Below are 16,387 nucleotides of genomic sequence, written 5' to 3'. Positions count from 1 at the left end.
AGCCCACGCTGCTTTCAGTCCTCTGCTCCTGTGTGCAGTTTATCGGTATTTCTCAGACAAGGCACGAGCCACAGCAGCCAGGAACTTGTCCATGGCCACATGGACCTCAGGAGTGAAGTCGTTGGGAAACATGGTGGACAGGACCACAAGGACGTTGTGAGCAAGAACCTGTGAAAAGGTGATTACATTTAAATGAAAAGCCACACCAGGGTTAACATGCTCATCCTTCTATGTCTATTTTGAATAAATATAAACAATAATTAATCAGTGAACACTGCAGATTTTCATTTTTCAAATGTGCAACTTGTTCACATAGCACAACTGATCAAGTAAATTTCACAGTCTGTCCTGTCATCTTTTAATGCTACAACTAGGGTCATTATTTAAACATGGATGTCATGGAAGCAAATCAATAAACGGTAAACTCAGAGACAGAAACTTAGAATCTGCAGCTGAACCTTCATAGTAAACACAAACAAACCTGAAACACTTTCATAATTTATTATACGTCAGTACCTTGAAGTTTGCAGGGTCCACTCTCAGAGTGAAGGCATGCAGCTCACTGAGACTCAGAAGACCCCCGACCAGCTCGTCCATTTTGCTCACAGCATCAGTACCCGCAGCCATCACGACTCCTCCGTGCTTCCTCACCGGGGCAGAGCCGGGGCTCAGGTCCTTCCAGTGGGAGAAGTAAGTCTTGGTCTGGGGGTACACTGTCAGCATCCTGGGTAAAAATGTAAGATAAGTGAGTAGTACAAAGAAAATACAGGAGCAGGTTCAATCAGCCCGTTTGGGGTAATAACTTATCAGTAATAAGCCATATTAACCTGGAGATAGCCTCACAGCCGATGTCCTCCTCTCTGCCAGCCACTTTAGCCCAGAAGGCTTTGACTGTGGTCTTGTCTTTAGCGGAAAGGCTCGTCATTGTTATTGCTTCTTTGGTTTGAAGTTGTCCTGATCGGCTCAAAGTCTGGGGGCTTTTATACATGAAACAGGAAAAGGGCACACCCGGCCCACCTCAGAGCTAGGAACAGGCATTTGGACGGGCCCACAGATATGTAACAGCTCAGATAAACAGAAAAACAGCTGTTATGGTAGCTTGAAAAAAAGAGTCAATCATTAGAGATGTTTAAATGTGTTCGCTTATAAAACTTAAAGTTAGCCTAATTAAATTCAAAGTGCAAACAAAACAATGGTTAATAGTTAATATTAACGAATCAAAATAAGATTCTGACTTTGATTTGATTATCAGAAATGATCAACTTTAATGTTTTTAAGGGGAGATATTAGTGAAGTATTTATTAGTATTTATTTTACCCACATATAAAAACAAACAAAAACAAATTTAAATAGTTTGTTATTAAATATTTGGTTAGGCAATTATTTACCAGCACAATGCCATCTATGGCGTTGGAGTTTGCTGCAAACAAACTGTTGTTTAAGGTATATCTAAATTTCAGAGGGCAGGTACAGTTTTTTAAATATTGAAAATATTTATCAGATTGGCAGAAAAGGTCTACCAGTAAAAAAGGGACAAAGTTTTCTCCTTTTTTAAACAGCTATCACTAACACCCTACAGGATGTGTTGGTGTCCCATATTTTCCTCGTCATCTTCCTTATTAAGAAAAGACTGCATGAAAACCTTAAATTTTTAATAACATGTACAAATGGCAAACTGAAGAAACTGATATGAACTGTAAAAAAATAATTACTCTGAATCAATAAAAGAAAAATCTACTTCTTTTTAAATAATCCTGTCCTTTAAAAAAAAAAAAAAAAAATCTTTCACATGTGGGACTCATTATTTTCCAAGAATATACTCATCTTATTTCACCCAGTTATTCATTCTTATCCAGGTCCTATCAACATTTTTGATCATTTTACTTCCATCCATCAATTTTCTTAACTGCTTATTAACAGAGTCTCCCACAGGTTGGAGGCTATCCCAACAATATAGGGTCTGTAAGATAATCGATAATAAAAGTTTCAGACTCATTTTTGGGTCATTTTTACGGTTAATCTAAAATGAACAAAGAATCGTTAAACTGAACCGGGTTAGCCAACTCCCACTTAGCCAACGCCACCCAACTTCATATCTTTGGGTGGAGCGAAAATGACCCTTTAAAAGATGCCTTTGTTGGTGAGCTGACCAGCAGGACAAGTGCAAAAATCAACGAGGCAACATGGTTGTGTGGACAGACTTTGAACGCGCCACGATCCAGGACATCTTCTCCAAGATCGACTATGGGGTCGTTGGCCAAGCAGCTATTTCCAGGTGAAACATCTTTCTTTTCTCTTTCTCTTTCTTTTTCTTTTTTCTTTCTTTCTTTTTTTTTTTATAAATGTACATTTATTTCTGGACATTTGGGTTATTTGTGTTCAAGAAAAAAACAGACATAATTTATTCATCACATAATGTAGATTTCTCTTTTAGAGCTGAGAGTGATTCAGATATTTATACATGTTTCCTCAGGTGTCTGATTGTCTACCCCTGGACTCAGAGGTATTTCGGCAGCTTTGGAAACCTCTACAACGCCGCTGCTATCACATCAAATCCGAAGGTTGCCGCTCACGGAAAAGTGGTCATTGAAGGTCTGGAAAAAGCTGTGAAGAACCTGGAAAACATCAAGGCCACATTCGCAGAGCTGAGCACGCTGCACTCCGAGAAACTGCAGGTGGACCCTGATAATTTCAAGGTACGCAGTGCTGACCTGATGGTACTGATTTCCAGTGATTTGTGTGCGCGCGCGGGCGTCTCTGTATGTGTGCGTTGCTGATTTTTCATGCATGTTGTGTTGCAGCTCCTGGGCGACTGTCTGACCATCGTGGTTGCTGCTCAGTTGGGTAAAAACTTCACTCCTGAGGTCCACGCAGCTTTTCAGAAGTTCCTGGCAGTGGTGGTGTCCTCCCTGAGAAGGCAGTACTACTAGAGAGCTGCAGAGGACGTGCTCTGTGTTTGAATCGTGTCTCAATGAGCTTTAAAAAAAATAAATTATTAAGCAACTTCAAAAAGTTCCGTTTTCTTTTTCCACTTTGTTTATGATCAAACCAGAATGTTGGTGATGGTAATGTAAAAATTAATATCTAACTTTTAAGCATAATAAACTTCAGTATCAAAAGTAAAACAATAGTACATAAATTAGTCATTGAATGACCAACTGAAAAATATATAGTAAATTGTGTAGAATGAAAGTATATGTAATGTTACAGCTGTGCTCAGCAACTACAATTCAAAATGGAGAAGGACTCCAGACTTTGTAGAAACTTTGGTTTTATTTTAAATTTCTTAATATTCTCCGCTAAAAATGACAGCCAAAAGAGGATGACAAGATCCAGGACGAAGTGATATCTCCCCTACAATCTGACCTCACAAATGCCTTTATCCACAGCAGGTGTGGAGTTAAGCCCAGGCAGAGAGGCATAACAATAAAAGCATTAAAAAGCACATTAAAAACCAGAAGCATGGTATTGCACATATCGGTGTACTCCATAATGTTTGGGACAAGAACAAAATTCTTGTAGTTTTCCCTCTGTACACCACAACAGGGGATTGTAAATCATAAGTGCAGACCTTCAGCTTTATTTCAAAGGAAATTTTGCATTTTGCACTTTTGTAAAACCCCTCGAATTAAAGCTGCACTTTAATCACATATTGATTGTTTGATATACAGTCCAATATGGTGTTGAACAGAGGTAAAACTACAAAAATTATTTCTCTGTCCCAAATCTTGTGGAAGACACTGCACCTGTTTCAGTCTTTGCTTCAGGGCCTGATCTAGCCAATTAGGAAAGATGGCCATTTGCTGCTCCTCTCCAGCTACTACAGAGAAAAAAAAAGTTATTGTTTTGTTTTATCAAAAAAAAAAAATGGTGTTGTTGTCTAAGGAACGCAACTTAGTGGTCACTATTACTGTGCGTAAATGCTCATATTTCTTTATGAATTTCCAGGAGAAGTCACTTAATTGAAAATTGTTATGCACACAATAATCACACATTCAGAACTACTTAACTAACTAATAGCAACCTTAATAACTACTAATATTAGACCAAGCAATAAAATTTGACGAGAGAAATATTTTTGTGTTCACTGCAAAGTTTGACAATAAAATAAAAATGTCACATCTCGCCTGTCTGAGGTGTCCAGGAATTCAGATCTTATTTTACCCTCAGGCTTTCAGTGAACATATTTATCTATGCATGGGAAATAAATAATAGTTGGATGGCTATTTGCCTCATTTTGGTAAACATATAAAGCTTCAAGTATGTTATAATCTCAGAGGACAGATTGTAAGTCACTTGCAGGCCGCACCTGGTTTGTTTTGGTCAAGTCTCCTGACTAACCTCTCATGGACAGCTCCTTGTTTGCAGTAAACTGAGAGCGAGCTTTATTGTCATTCAGCCTATGAGACATTGTGTGAACAAAATGTAGTTTTTCAGTGTATATGGTAGATCAAACATAGGATTAGAGTAATAGGTAGTACTACTAATAACAGTAATACTATTACTAAAAGGAATAATAGCACCAAAAGGTGAGACCACTGCCCTTATTCTTCATGTGAAAGATGTCTTTAAAAAGAAAAAATAATGGACCCATGTGCTGTTGACCTTGAACTCCTTTAAATCAACACCAGAGAAATCTACTGCACCACACAAACAAATAGTCACAACAGTTTGATCAGAGTTTTTTTTTTTTTTTACTTTATTTTTTTTAATTCAAATTCACTTTGGGAATGAGCATGCAAGCCCACGCTGCTGTCAGTCCTCTGCTCCTGTGTGCAGTTTATCGGTATTTCTCAGACAAGGCACGAGCCACAGCAGCCAGGAACTTGTCCATGGCCACATGGACCTCAGGAGTGAAGTCGTTGGGGAACATGGTGGACAGGACCACAAGGACGTTGTGAGCAAGAACCTGTGAAAAGGTGATTACATTTAAATGAAAAGCCACACCAGGGTTAACATGCTCATCCTTCTATGTCTATTTTGCATAAATATAAACAATAATTAAGCAGTGAACACTGCAGATTTTCATTTTTCAAATGTGCAACTTGTTCACATAGCACAACTGATCAAGTAAATTTCACAGTCTGTCCTGTCATCTTTTAATGCTACAACTAGGGTCATTATTTAAACATGGATGTCATGGAAGCAAATCAATAAACGGTAAACTCAGAGACAGAAACTTAGAATCTGCAGCTGAACCTTCATAGTAAACACAAACAAACCTGAAACACTTTCATAATTTATTATACGTCAGTACCTTGAAGTTTGCAGGGTCCACTCTCAGAGTGAAGGCATGCAGCTCACTGAGACTCAGAAGACCCCCGACCAGATCGTCCATTTTGCTCACAGCATCAGTAACCGCAGCCATCACGACTCCTCCGTGCTTCCTCACCGGGGCAGAGCCGGGGCTCAGGTCCTTCCAGTGGGAGAAGTAAGTCTTGGTCTGGGGGTACACTGTCAGCATCCTGGGTAAAAATGTGAGATAAGTGAGTAGTACAAAGAAAATACAGGAGCAGGTTCAATCAGCCCGTTTGGGGTAATAACTTATCAGTAATAAGCCATATTAACCTGGAGATAGCCTCACAGCCGATGTCCTCCTCTCTGCCAGCCACTTTAGCCCAGAAGGCTTTGACTGTGGTCTTGTCTTTAGCGGAAAGGCTCGTCATTGTTATTGCTTCTTTGGTTTGAAGTTGTCCTGATCGGCTCAAAGTCTGGGGGCTTTTATACATGAAACAGGAAAAGGGCACACCCGGCCCACCTCAGAGATAGGAACAGGCATTTGGACGGGCCCACAGATATGCAACAGCTCAGATAAACAGAAAAACAGCTGTTATGGTAGCTTGAAAAAAAGAGTCAATCATTAGAGATGTTTAAATGTGTTCGCTTATAAAACTTAAAGTTAGACTAATTAAATTCAAAGTGCAAACATAACAATGGTTAATAGTTAATATTAACGAATCAAAATAAGATTCTGACTTTGATTTGATTATCAGAAATGATCAACTTTAATGTTTTTAAGGGGAGATATTAGTGAAGTATTTATTAGTATTTATTTTACCCACATATAAAAACAAACAAAAACAAATTTAAATAGTTTGTTATTAAATATTTGGTTAGGCAATTATTTACCAGCACAATGACATCTATGGCGTTGGAGTTTGCTGCAAACAAACTGTTGTTTAAGGTATATCTAAATTTCAGAGGGCAGGTACAGTTTTTTAAATATTGAAAATATTTATCAGATTGGCAGAAAAGGTCTGCCAGTAAAAAAGGGACAAAGTTTTCTCCTTTTTTAAACAGCTATCACTAACACCCTACAGGATGTGTTGGTGTCCCATATTTTCCTCGTCATCTTCCTTATTAAGAAAAGACTGCATGAAAACCTTAAATTATTAATAACATGTACAAATGGCAAACTGAAGAAACTGATATGAACTGTAAAAAAATAATTACTCTGAATCAATAAAAGAAAAATCTACTTCTTTTTAAATAATCCTGTCCTTTAAAAAAAAAAAAAAAAAAATCTTTCACATGTGGGACTCATTATTTTCCAAGAATATACTCATCTTATTTCACCCAGTTATTCATTCTTATCCAGGTCCTATCAACATTTTTGATCATTTTACTTCCATCCATCAATTTTCTTAACTGCTTATTAACAGAGTCTCCCACAGGTTGGAGGCTATCCCAACAATATAGGGTCTGTAAGATAATCGATAATAAAAGTTTCAGACTCATTTTTGGGTCATTTTTACGGTTAATCTAAAATGAACAAAGAATCGTTAAACTGAACCGGGTTAGCCAACTCCCACTTAGCCAACGCCACCCAACTTCATATCTTTGGGTGGAGCGAAAATGACCCTTTAAAAGATGCCTTTGTTGGTGAGCTGACCAGCAGGACAAGTGCAAAAATCAACGAGGCAAAATGGTTGTGTGGACAGACTTTGAACGCGCCACGATCCAGGACATCTTCTCCAAGATCGACTATGGGGTCGTTGGCCAAGCAGCTATTTCCAGGTGAAACATCTTTCTTTTCTCTTTCTCTTTCTTTTTCTTTTTTTCTTTCTTTTTTTTTTTTTTTATAAATGTACATTTATTTCTGGAAATTTGGGTTATTTGTGTTCAAGAAAAAAACAGACATAATTTATGCATTGCACAGTGTAGATTTCTCTTTTAGAGCTGAGAGTGATTCAGATATTTATACGTTTCCTCAGGTGTCTGATTGTCTACCCCTGGACTCAGAGGTATTTCGGCAGCTTTGGAAACCTCTACAACGCCGCTGCTATCACATCAAATCCGAAGGTTGCCGCTCACGGAAAAGTGGTCATGGAAGGTCTGGAAAAAGCTGTGAAGAACCTGGAAAACATCAAGGCCACATTCGCAGAGCTGAGCACGCTGCACTCCGAGAAACTGCAGGTGGACCCTGATAATTTCAAGGTACGCAGTGCTGACCTGATGGTACTGATTTCCAGTGATTTGTGTGCGCGCGCGGGCGTCTCTGTATGTGTGCGTTGCTGATTTTTCATGCATGTTGTGTTGCAGCTCCTGGGCGACTGTCTGACCATCGTGGTTGCTGCTCAGTTGGGTAAAAACTTCACTCCTGAGGTCCACGCAGCTTTTCAGAAGTTCCTGGCAGTGGTGGTGTCCTCCCTGAGAAGGCAGTACTACTAGAGAGCTGCAGAGGACGTGCTCTGTGTTTGAATCGTGTCTCAATGAGCTTTAAAAAAATAAATTATTAAGCAACTTCAAAAAGTTCCGTTTTCTTTTTCCACTTTGTTTATGATCAAACCAGAATGTTGGTGATGGTAATGTAAAAATTAATATCTAACTTTTAAGCATAATAAACTTCAGTATCAAAAGTAAAACAATAGTACATAAATTAGTCATTGAATGACCAACTGAAAAATATATAGTAAATTGTGTAGAATGAAAGTATAATGTTACAGCTGTGCTCAACAACTACAATTCAAAATGGAGAATGACTCCAGACTTTGTAGAAACTTTGGTTTTATTTTAAATTTCTTAATATTTCCCGCTAAAAATGACAGCCAAAAGAAGATGACAAGATCCAGGACGAAGTGATATCTCCCCTACAATCTGACCTCACAAATGCCTTTATCCACAGCAGGTGTGGGCCATCAGGAGTTAAGCTCAGGCAAAAAAAAAACCCCAAAAACAAAGACTCTTGCACTCCCATTGAAAGGAGAGTGAGGGGTGCAGAAAGACATAACAATAAAAGCATTAAAAAACACACACACACAACCAGAAGCATGGTATTGCAAATAGTTGCATTCCATACTTTTTAGACAACAAGTCCTCCAATCCAAACGACAGTATCAATCGTTATTTTTAAAATAATATTTAGCGTGTCATGTTTAAGCTTTTGTAAGTGTAAGTTCACACAGCAGGTAAACATTAAAATTAGACTCATTGTAATGTACAGCAGGGCACATTTGTACCTGTAATAACAGCAGAATTCAAGTTATTGTTTTTGTGAATTATGAACTTCGCTGCATTCGCAGATAAAAAATCACCACACATAATGATATTCATAATGGCTTTATTACAGTTACATGTTTGCATTATGATCAAAGAAAAGATTATCTCCACAGTCTCAGCCATGCAGCTTTAATGATGAAGAGAATTCATGTCAGCTGCTCACACTGTAGGAACATTATGTAAAACATGCAGTACATGAAAACATTTCCAGGGTCAAGATTCATTTCAGTCATCATCATGTTAGGATATGATGTTATATTAGGTTAAGCAGCAGGTCATAACCAAACACACATTCAGAAGTCTGGAAGCACCACCAACAGCATTTTCTCTGCTAACATGATAACTCGTGTCTTTAGCTGATGTCATAGGCAGCCATGCTGTCACAGTTTTTTCTTTACATGCTTGGCCCAGAATATAAAAGACTTAAATAGTTCATATCCTGTATGGTAGCAGGAAGACAGAAGCTCATCTGTACTCACATGATGGAGAAGGTGACACCAACTCTAAAGCAGCAACAAATCTCAGACAGTTGCTGACTGCTGCTGATGGTCTAACTTTAAAGAATAAACTTCAGTTCCTGCAAAGGGTGACCACTCTTTGAAATCCACAGACAGTGAAAAGAGCACTCCGATGTTCGGAGCAGCTGAAGCCACAGGCTCAGTGAATCACCATGTTTGTGTCTTACTGCCAGCTCCAGGACTGAATCCACACATTGCACACACCTAATATAGAGCTGGAGGACAGTGAGGAGCAAATGGCTATATTTGACCAAAGGAGTGGTGGTTTCATCTGAGGACTTTACATTTAACTGATTTAACAAATGAAGCTCAACACAACAGTCAGCTGTGATTGTCAGGGATGGAGGGAGGAGGCAGCAGGTGGGGTCACAGCAGAAGTCTTGCCAGCAGAGAGCAGTTGTGCTGATGGACATCATCCCTGACCCACTAACAGAAAACGCAAATCAAAGTTACTCTACCATTAAATATGGGAAAAGTTTAGAGAATAATCAGAGAATCAGATTCACATCTCTGCTGGTGTCACACAGTTGCACATCCTTATCATCAGAACTGCTTTCTGAAGTGCTCTCTTCCCTCTGCCATCTTCATTGTGAAGCCCCTTCAGTGGTTCTGCATGAGTCCCAGGAGTCTGGAAGATCCTGAGGTTTTCCTCTCCGACACCTTCAGCTGCATCTGCAGTTTAGCTTTGAGATCAATGTTCCCACAGACCTGAATCGCAAATCACAGCACAGCAGGTCAATCGGGAATCTTTAATTACTTTTCTCATAATAAAACTGTTACATAAATGAAGCTGGAGAAAGTCAGGATTTTGGCACCTGTAGAAAAGTCAAACCTTTTTCATTTTCAGCAGGCCAAGTAAACCACAATAGCCTCCTAACAACCAATCAAAAAAGACCATAACTGGCTCCAACTTTTTCAAAGTTCAGTGAGCCAGAAGGAACAGACACTTAAGGAATTATACAAGAACAAATCAAACCATCCTTTCTCTGTTCCTACCTTCCTCCACAGCAGCGTCCTGCAGACTCAGCTCCCTTTGCCTGACAGATTTCCGGTGTTGCCTCATTTCTTTCAGGAGGATCGCGTCCTCTTCCTCAGTCCTTCTTTATGGACAGAATTCAACCAATCCTTAAATTAAAAGAACACAGGACACTTTTTTTTTTTTCAAATTATCTCCCCTGATAGAAAACCTAACTAAAACCAAAGGAAAGTCAATCGTATCATCGAAGGGCAGCAGCCAGAGGAGAGCACAGCTCTCAGTGAAGACATCCACTCTGCTGCTGCTTCTACCGTGGCAGCGATTCATGCAGCAGAGAAGACTGCTGTTTGCTGGTCTGTTAAGGAAAAATATACAAACCAACAACACACAGAGACAGACACACATCTGCAAATAAAGAGTTAAAACAAAACAGCGACATAATACTGCAATAAAAATGATTATACTGCATGAGTACCTGTTTACTTGTGAAGACTCTGGGCTGCTAACACACAAATGAAGGAGCTCCGTCTTTGTCTGGAAATCCATCAGGGAGCTCTGACCTCCTGATCCTTTAAAAACAAAATATATATACTGTTAATGATGTGCCAGGTAAGCAGATTGAACACAAACTTTATGGACACAAAATCAGCGTCCACTCTGTCATGAACTCACTGGTGTGTCTGTGTGTCATCAGACACAGCTATGACTAAAGGACTTTCAGGCTTTCAAAACTATTTAACTAACTAATAGCAACCTTAATAACTACTAATATTAGACCAAGCAATAAAATTTGATGAGGGAAATACTTTTGTGTTCACTGCAGAGTTTGAATGTAAAATAAAAATGTCACAGCTGCTGTGGTGCAGGACACAACCTGAGGATAGCAGCTGTGACTGTGACAGCTCGCCTGTCTGAGGTGTCCAAAAATTCAGATCTTATTTTACCCTCAAGTTTTCAGTGGATTTATTTATCTATGCATGGGAAATAAGTAGTTGGATGGCTATTTGCCTCATTTTGGTAAACATGTAAAGCTTCAAGTATGTTATAATCTCAGAGGACAGATTGTAAGTCACTTGCAGGCCGCACCTGGTTTGTTTTGGTCAAGTCTCCTGACTAACCTCTCATGGACAGCTCCTTGTTTGCAGTAGACTGAGAGCGAGCTTTATTGTCATTCAGCCTATGAGACATTGTGTGAACAAAATGTAGTTTCTCAGTGTATATGGTAGGTCAAACATAGGATTAGAGTAATAGGTAGTACTACTAATAACAGCAATACTATTACTAAAAGGAATAATAGCACCAAAGGGTGAGACCACTGCCCTTATTCTTCATGTGAAAGATGTCTTTAAAAAGAAAAAATAATGGACCCATGTGCTGTTGACCTTGAACTCCTTTAAATCAACACCAGAGAAATCTACTGCACCACACAAACAAATAGTCACAACAGTTTGATCAGATTTTTTTTTTTTTTTTTACTTTATTTTTTTTAATTCAAATTCACTTTGGGAATGAGCATGCAAGCCCACGCTGCTTTCAGTCCTCTGCTCCTGTGTGAAGTTTATCGGTATTTCTCAGACAAGGCACGAGCCACAGCAGCCAGGAACTTGTCCATGGCCACATGGACCTCAGGAGTGAAGTCGTTGGGGAACATGGTGGACAGGACCACAAGGACGTTGTGAGCAAGAACCTGTGAAAAGATGATTACATTTAAATGAAAAGCCACACCAGGGTTAACATGCTCATCCTTCTATGTCTATTTTGCATAAATAATAACAATAATTAAGCAGTGAACACTGCAGATTTTCATTTTTCAAATGTGCAACTTGTGACACCGTACAGCTGTTCAGTGGACAACACTCATATCTTGTTACTATGTTTGTGCCAGATCCATCCAAAAGATCAGCTCAAAGATGCTAAACAATAAACGGTAAACTCAGAGACAGAAACTTAGAATCTGCAGCTGAACCTTCATAGTAAACACAAACAAACCTGAAACACTTTCATAATTTATTATACGTCAGTACCTTGAAGTTTGCAGGGTCCACTCTCAGAGTGAAGGCATGCAGCTCACTGAGACACAGAAGACCCCCGACCAGATCGTCCATTTTGCTCACAGCATCAGTAACCGCAGCCATCACGACTCCTCCGTGCTTCCTCACCGGGGCAGAGCCGGGGCTCAGGTCCTTCCAGTGGGAGAAGTAAGTCTTGGTCTGGGGGTACACTGTCAGCATCCTGGGTAAAAATGTAAGATAAGTGAGTAGTACAAAGAAAATACAGGAGCAGGTTCAATCAGCCCGTTTGGGGTAATAACTTATCAGTAATAAGCCATATTAACCTGGAGATAGCCTCACAGCCGATGTCCTCCTCTCTGCCAGCCACTTTAGCCCAGAAGGCTTTGACTGTGGTCTTGTCTTTAGCGGAAAGGCTCGTCATTGTTATTGCTTCTTTGGTTTGAAGTTGTCCTGATCGGCTCAAAGTCTGGGGGCTTTTATACATGAAACAGGAAAAGGGCACACCCGGCCCACCTCAGAGATAGGAACAGGCATTTGGACGGGCCCACAGATATGTAACAGCTCAGATAAACAGAAAAACAGCTGTTATGGTAGCTTGAAAAAAAAGGAGTCAATCATTAGAGATGTTTAAATGTGTTCGCTTATAAAACTTAAAGTTAGCTTAATTAAATTCAAAGTGCAAACATAACAATGGTTAATAGTTAATATTAACGAATCAAAATAAGATTCTGACTTTGATTTGATTATCAACTTTAATGTTTTTAAGGGGAGATATTAGTGACCTGGTATTTATTTTACAAACATATAAAAAACAAACAAAAACAAAACAAAACCAATTAAATAATTGTATAAGACATTTTCATAATGAGGCATTTTCTTTTCAAGCATGCTCTAATTTCAAGACAAAAGTTCAACAAGGATCAAATATGTGCCCAAGCTTCTGACTGGTACTCTCTATTTTCTTTACACTAGTCTGAAGGAAACTGTTGAAGCAATGTAGCACAAAATCTCAAAATTGACCTGTGCATGCAAATGAATGAGTGAAATGGTTTAACAAATTTATCAGACCAACTGTAATAAAAACATGGTATTTGCCTACTTGAGCAATGTATACCTTTCCTAAAAAAACTAAATAAAAAAGTCAAAAATCAAACAAGCATAAAATTCAACCACTAAAACAAATTTCTCTGTTCAGCAATGCAAGTAAATAACTCTAATTTGAGCTCTTAATAAAAAAAAAAAAAGTTTTACTATTTTTTTTAGGTTTTTTTGTAAAAGTTAATTTTAAAAGTCATAGATAACTGTTAATAATTATATTTTAGCAAAAAAATTTATTTTAATTCAAGAGCTTGTGGTTTCTGGTGGATTAATCATTATAGAAACATAACAAATTATTCTGGTAATTACCAATACTGTTACTTTTTAGGCAGCTGTGGCATAAACTTTGCACTGGGTGGTGGTCTAATAAAAAACCTTGAGGTCATTTCAACTCAAAGTTGCAATTTAAATATACACATGACGAACATATGGATGAATTTCAATCTGTACATGGTTTTCACAGGTAAGGAGGAATTCTGATTCAAACATTTAATTCTGCAGTTAACTCACATTTGGTCAGGCAGTTATGATTATGATAACTAAGGTTTCAGGATGACGTTTGTTTCTGCCTTATCTAAACTTCCAACAGGTGGAGCCGCCCTGAGAGCAATAAATGTTTCCTGGATATCTGTGTGCTCAGCCAATATCTTCTAGGGGTTTTTGGGTTTTTTTGTTGTTTTTTTTGTTTTTTTTGTGCACAGAAGAGCTCACACATAGCTTAGAGTTAAGGCAGTGAAGGGTGAAAATGGGAGAGCAATCGACTGTTTAAAACTGTGTCAGGAAGGCAGATAGAGTTAAAGCTGTGAATACTTGTGAATGACTTGTAAATTATTTGCACAGTGAAGCAAAGAACATTCAAACTTGCGTAGATCTAAAACAAATTTCTCTTGATATGAAGCAAAACTTAAATCAGAGGTGTACAACTAATTTGTATATTTAACATGTAAAATTAATATTGTAGAAGAAAAAATGATTTATTAGCCGACTGAGAATACACATTTCTTTAGCATCATGTACTGCATCAGTCTATTTCTTGTTTGAAATTCCAGATGTTGTAATGATTACTAGGCATAAATTCTTCACGACATCATGGTGTTTTTGGCCCTTCAGATAAAGCACTGACTGGGTTGTTCTCTGATAACTAAAGCTCACCATGGCTTTTATAGAACAGCTGCATCTTCAGCAAGCATATACTGTATAAAAAAACAAAAAACAAACTATGTCTTGACTGGATGTTTAAAGCTCAAAGGTCATTCTTTTACATGCGCTTGCACCAGAAGTCCAGAGTTTACATAATTAAGTACAACAATTGGGTCTGGAAGCTGCCTGTTGCTGGATTTGGACACCATGTGCAAAGAAAGATAACTGAGTGACTGAGTGAGTGATTATCACCATTATAATTTAAATTTTCATCAAGAAATTTCAGTTTTACTATTTTACTGCAAACCCAGGTTCCTCTAAATAAAATAATATACATCTGTGTATTCTTTGGAGGAACTTTTGATAATATTTTATTTTATGATATTAAATCATAATTTGCTATGAATATTATGTATTTTTGTAAATCATGCGTGCTTAGTGTCACCGTCAGTTAAAGAAGAGTGAAGTTATTGCTTAATCTAGCTAATGTAGCCCAAATTAAGTCATAAAGAAATTCTGTGATATAATTATATATTAATTTATCAGATTCAGCTGTACACACATTCACTGGCTTTACTGCAGTCCGATGAATTGAAGACTTGATTTGTCACAGTTCTTTTTTCTGTTGCACTGACTTACAATATGGAGCCAGCTGTTCACTGCTCCTAAATATTTACATCTATATTAACGACTGATTACACGCAGAGAATGAGTTTTCATATGGGATTAAAAAAAATCTACATCAAAGCCTGAGGCAGCTACTATTAATTTATGTGTGCTCTAGATTCATGAGCTTTTACATTATATGAATTTTAGACAATCAATGCTTTTTCAAAGTGATGAAGACGAGCACAGAAGTGCAAAATTAGAGCAATAACTTTCGTTTCTTTAATCTCATGATTCATTAGTCAATTATTGTCTGCAAAGTAAATGAAAAATATATGTATCTTTGATTCAGTTTGATGGTGAATTGGATGAAGTAATTAAAAAAACCCTGATTGGCACAACCCACTGTCCAACTCCACCCAACTGCATATCTTTGGGTGGAGCGAAACGATTCCTTTAAAAGCTGCATGTGGCGACTTGCTAACCAACGCAAGCCAAGTGCAAAAATCATCAAGGCAACATGGTTGTGTGGACAGACTTCGAGCGCGCCACGATCCAGGACATCTTCTCCAAGATCGACTATGGGGTCGCTGGCCAAGCAGCTCTTTCCAGGTAAGACCTCGTTTCTGTTATTTATTCCCTTAAAGAATGTGCAAAATTATATGACACCAATTTGTGCAAAAGCATTTTTAACATTGTGAATATTTCCTCAGGTGTCTGATTGTCTACCCCTGGACTCAGAGGTATTTTGGTGGATTTGGAAACCTCTACAACGCCGCTGCTATCACATCAAATCCGAAGGTTGCAGCTCACGGAAAAGTCGTTGTTGAGGCTTTGGAAAAAGCTGTGAAGAACCTGGACAACATCAAGGCCACATTCGCAGAGCTGAGCACGCTGCACTCAGAGAAGCTGCAGGTGGACCCTGATAATTTCAAGGTACGCAGTGCTGAACTGATGGTACTGATTTCCAGTGATTTTTGTTTGTTTATTTGTTTGTTTGTTTGATTGTTTGTTTGTTTGCTTGTTTTTGAGTGTAATTGTGCGCGGTGTTGATGGTCTCATGCATATTGTGTTGTGTTGCAGCTCCTGGGCGACTGTCTGACCATCGTGGTTGCTGCTCAGCTGGGTAAAAAGTTCACTCCTGAGGTCCACGCAGCTTTTCAGAAGTTCCTGGCAGTGGTGGTGTCCTCCCTGAGAAGGCAGTACTACTAGAGAGCTGCAGAGAAGCGTCAGATGCGTTTTCAAATGCTTTTAAATAAAAAAGACATATGAAGCATATTCTTCAAGTTGTTTGGTTTCCTTTTCATTCAGAATATATGGTCACATTAAGATGTATTAAGATGAATGAAAGAAGTGTTATACAGAAAATAATATAAACACATTTTCTTTTCATACAGTAACTGCACACAATCGCAAAAAAACGTGAGAACTGCCCTAATTGTGTCTTCATCAGGGGCCCCCCACCGTACCTACTACAGCCAGTACGCCTGCTTCATTTATTAAAACTGGTGAACGTGGCGGGACAAGGTTTCTCAGCC

The 16,387-nt window shown here is 38.5% G+C and overlaps 6 protein-coding genes across 6 annotated transcripts; 3 read left to right on the top strand and 3 right to left on the bottom strand.

Moving 5' to 3' along the window:
- Nucleotides 1-7: 7 nt before the first annotated feature.
- On the bottom strand, nt 8-989 carry LOC115784167 (hemoglobin embryonic subunit alpha-like). Its single transcript, XM_030735284.1, has 3 exons — nt 828-989; nt 517-724; nt 8-168 (listed from the first exon to the last, which is right to left on the bottom strand). Exons 1-3 carry the CDS (start codon nt 986-988, stop codon nt 40-42), a joined length of 498 nt encoding a protein of 165 aa, XP_030591144.1. The 5' UTR covers nt 989; the 3' UTR covers nt 8-39.
- Nucleotides 990-2,131: 1,142 nt separating this feature from the next.
- Nucleotides 2,132-2,977, top strand: LOC115784077 (hemoglobin subunit beta-like). The gene is made up of 3 exons (XM_030735156.1): nt 2,132-2,275; nt 2,474-2,696; nt 2,802-2,977. The coding sequence occupies exons 1-3, from the start codon at nt 2,184-2,186 to the stop codon at nt 2,928-2,930; spliced, it is 444 nt and encodes a 147-aa protein (XP_030591016.1). The 5' UTR covers nt 2,132-2,183; the 3' UTR covers nt 2,931-2,977.
- Nucleotides 2,978-4,707: 1,730 nt separating this feature from the next.
- LOC115784156 (hemoglobin embryonic subunit alpha-like) lies at nt 4,708-5,730 on the bottom strand. Its single transcript, XM_030735271.1, has 3 exons — nt 5,569-5,730; nt 5,258-5,465; nt 4,708-4,909 (listed from the first exon to the last, which is right to left on the bottom strand). Exons 1-3 carry the CDS (start codon nt 5,727-5,729, stop codon nt 4,781-4,783), a joined length of 498 nt encoding a protein of 165 aa, XP_030591131.1. The 5' UTR covers nt 5,730; the 3' UTR covers nt 4,708-4,780.
- Nucleotides 5,731-6,879: 1,149 nt separating this feature from the next.
- LOC115784738 (hemoglobin subunit beta-like) lies at nt 6,880-7,752 on the top strand. The gene is made up of 3 exons (XM_030736067.1): nt 6,880-7,017; nt 7,215-7,437; nt 7,543-7,752. The coding sequence occupies exons 1-3, from the start codon at nt 6,926-6,928 to the stop codon at nt 7,669-7,671; spliced, it is 444 nt and encodes a 147-aa protein (XP_030591927.1). The 5' UTR covers nt 6,880-6,925; the 3' UTR covers nt 7,672-7,752.
- A 3,724-nt stretch (nt 7,753-11,476) lies between these two features.
- Nucleotides 11,477-12,490, bottom strand: LOC115784165 (hemoglobin embryonic subunit alpha-like). The gene is made up of 3 exons (XM_030735281.1): nt 12,329-12,490; nt 12,018-12,225; nt 11,477-11,680 (listed from the first exon to the last, which is right to left on the bottom strand). The coding sequence occupies exons 1-3, from the start codon at nt 12,487-12,489 to the stop codon at nt 11,552-11,554; spliced, it is 498 nt and encodes a 165-aa protein (XP_030591141.1). The 5' UTR covers nt 12,490; the 3' UTR covers nt 11,477-11,551.
- A 2,828-nt stretch (nt 12,491-15,318) lies between these two features.
- LOC115784079 (hemoglobin subunit beta-like) lies at nt 15,319-16,127 on the top strand. The gene is made up of 3 exons (XM_030735161.1): nt 15,319-15,461; nt 15,563-15,785; nt 15,933-16,127. Exons 1-3 carry the CDS (start codon nt 15,370-15,372, stop codon nt 16,059-16,061), a joined length of 444 nt encoding a protein of 147 aa, XP_030591021.1. The 5' UTR covers nt 15,319-15,369; the 3' UTR covers nt 16,062-16,127.
- Nucleotides 16,128-16,387: the final 260 nt, after the last annotated feature.

The sequence above is a fragment of the Archocentrus centrarchus genome, chromosome 8 (assembly GCF_007364275.1).
Source record: "Archocentrus centrarchus isolate MPI-CPG fArcCen1 chromosome 8, fArcCen1, whole genome shotgun sequence".
Classification (NCBI taxonomy): domain Eukaryota; kingdom Metazoa; phylum Chordata; class Actinopteri; order Cichliformes; family Cichlidae; genus Archocentrus; species Archocentrus centrarchus.
The sequence above is the reverse complement of the archived record's forward strand: the minus strand, read 5'-3'. Positions and strand labels throughout refer to the sequence as shown.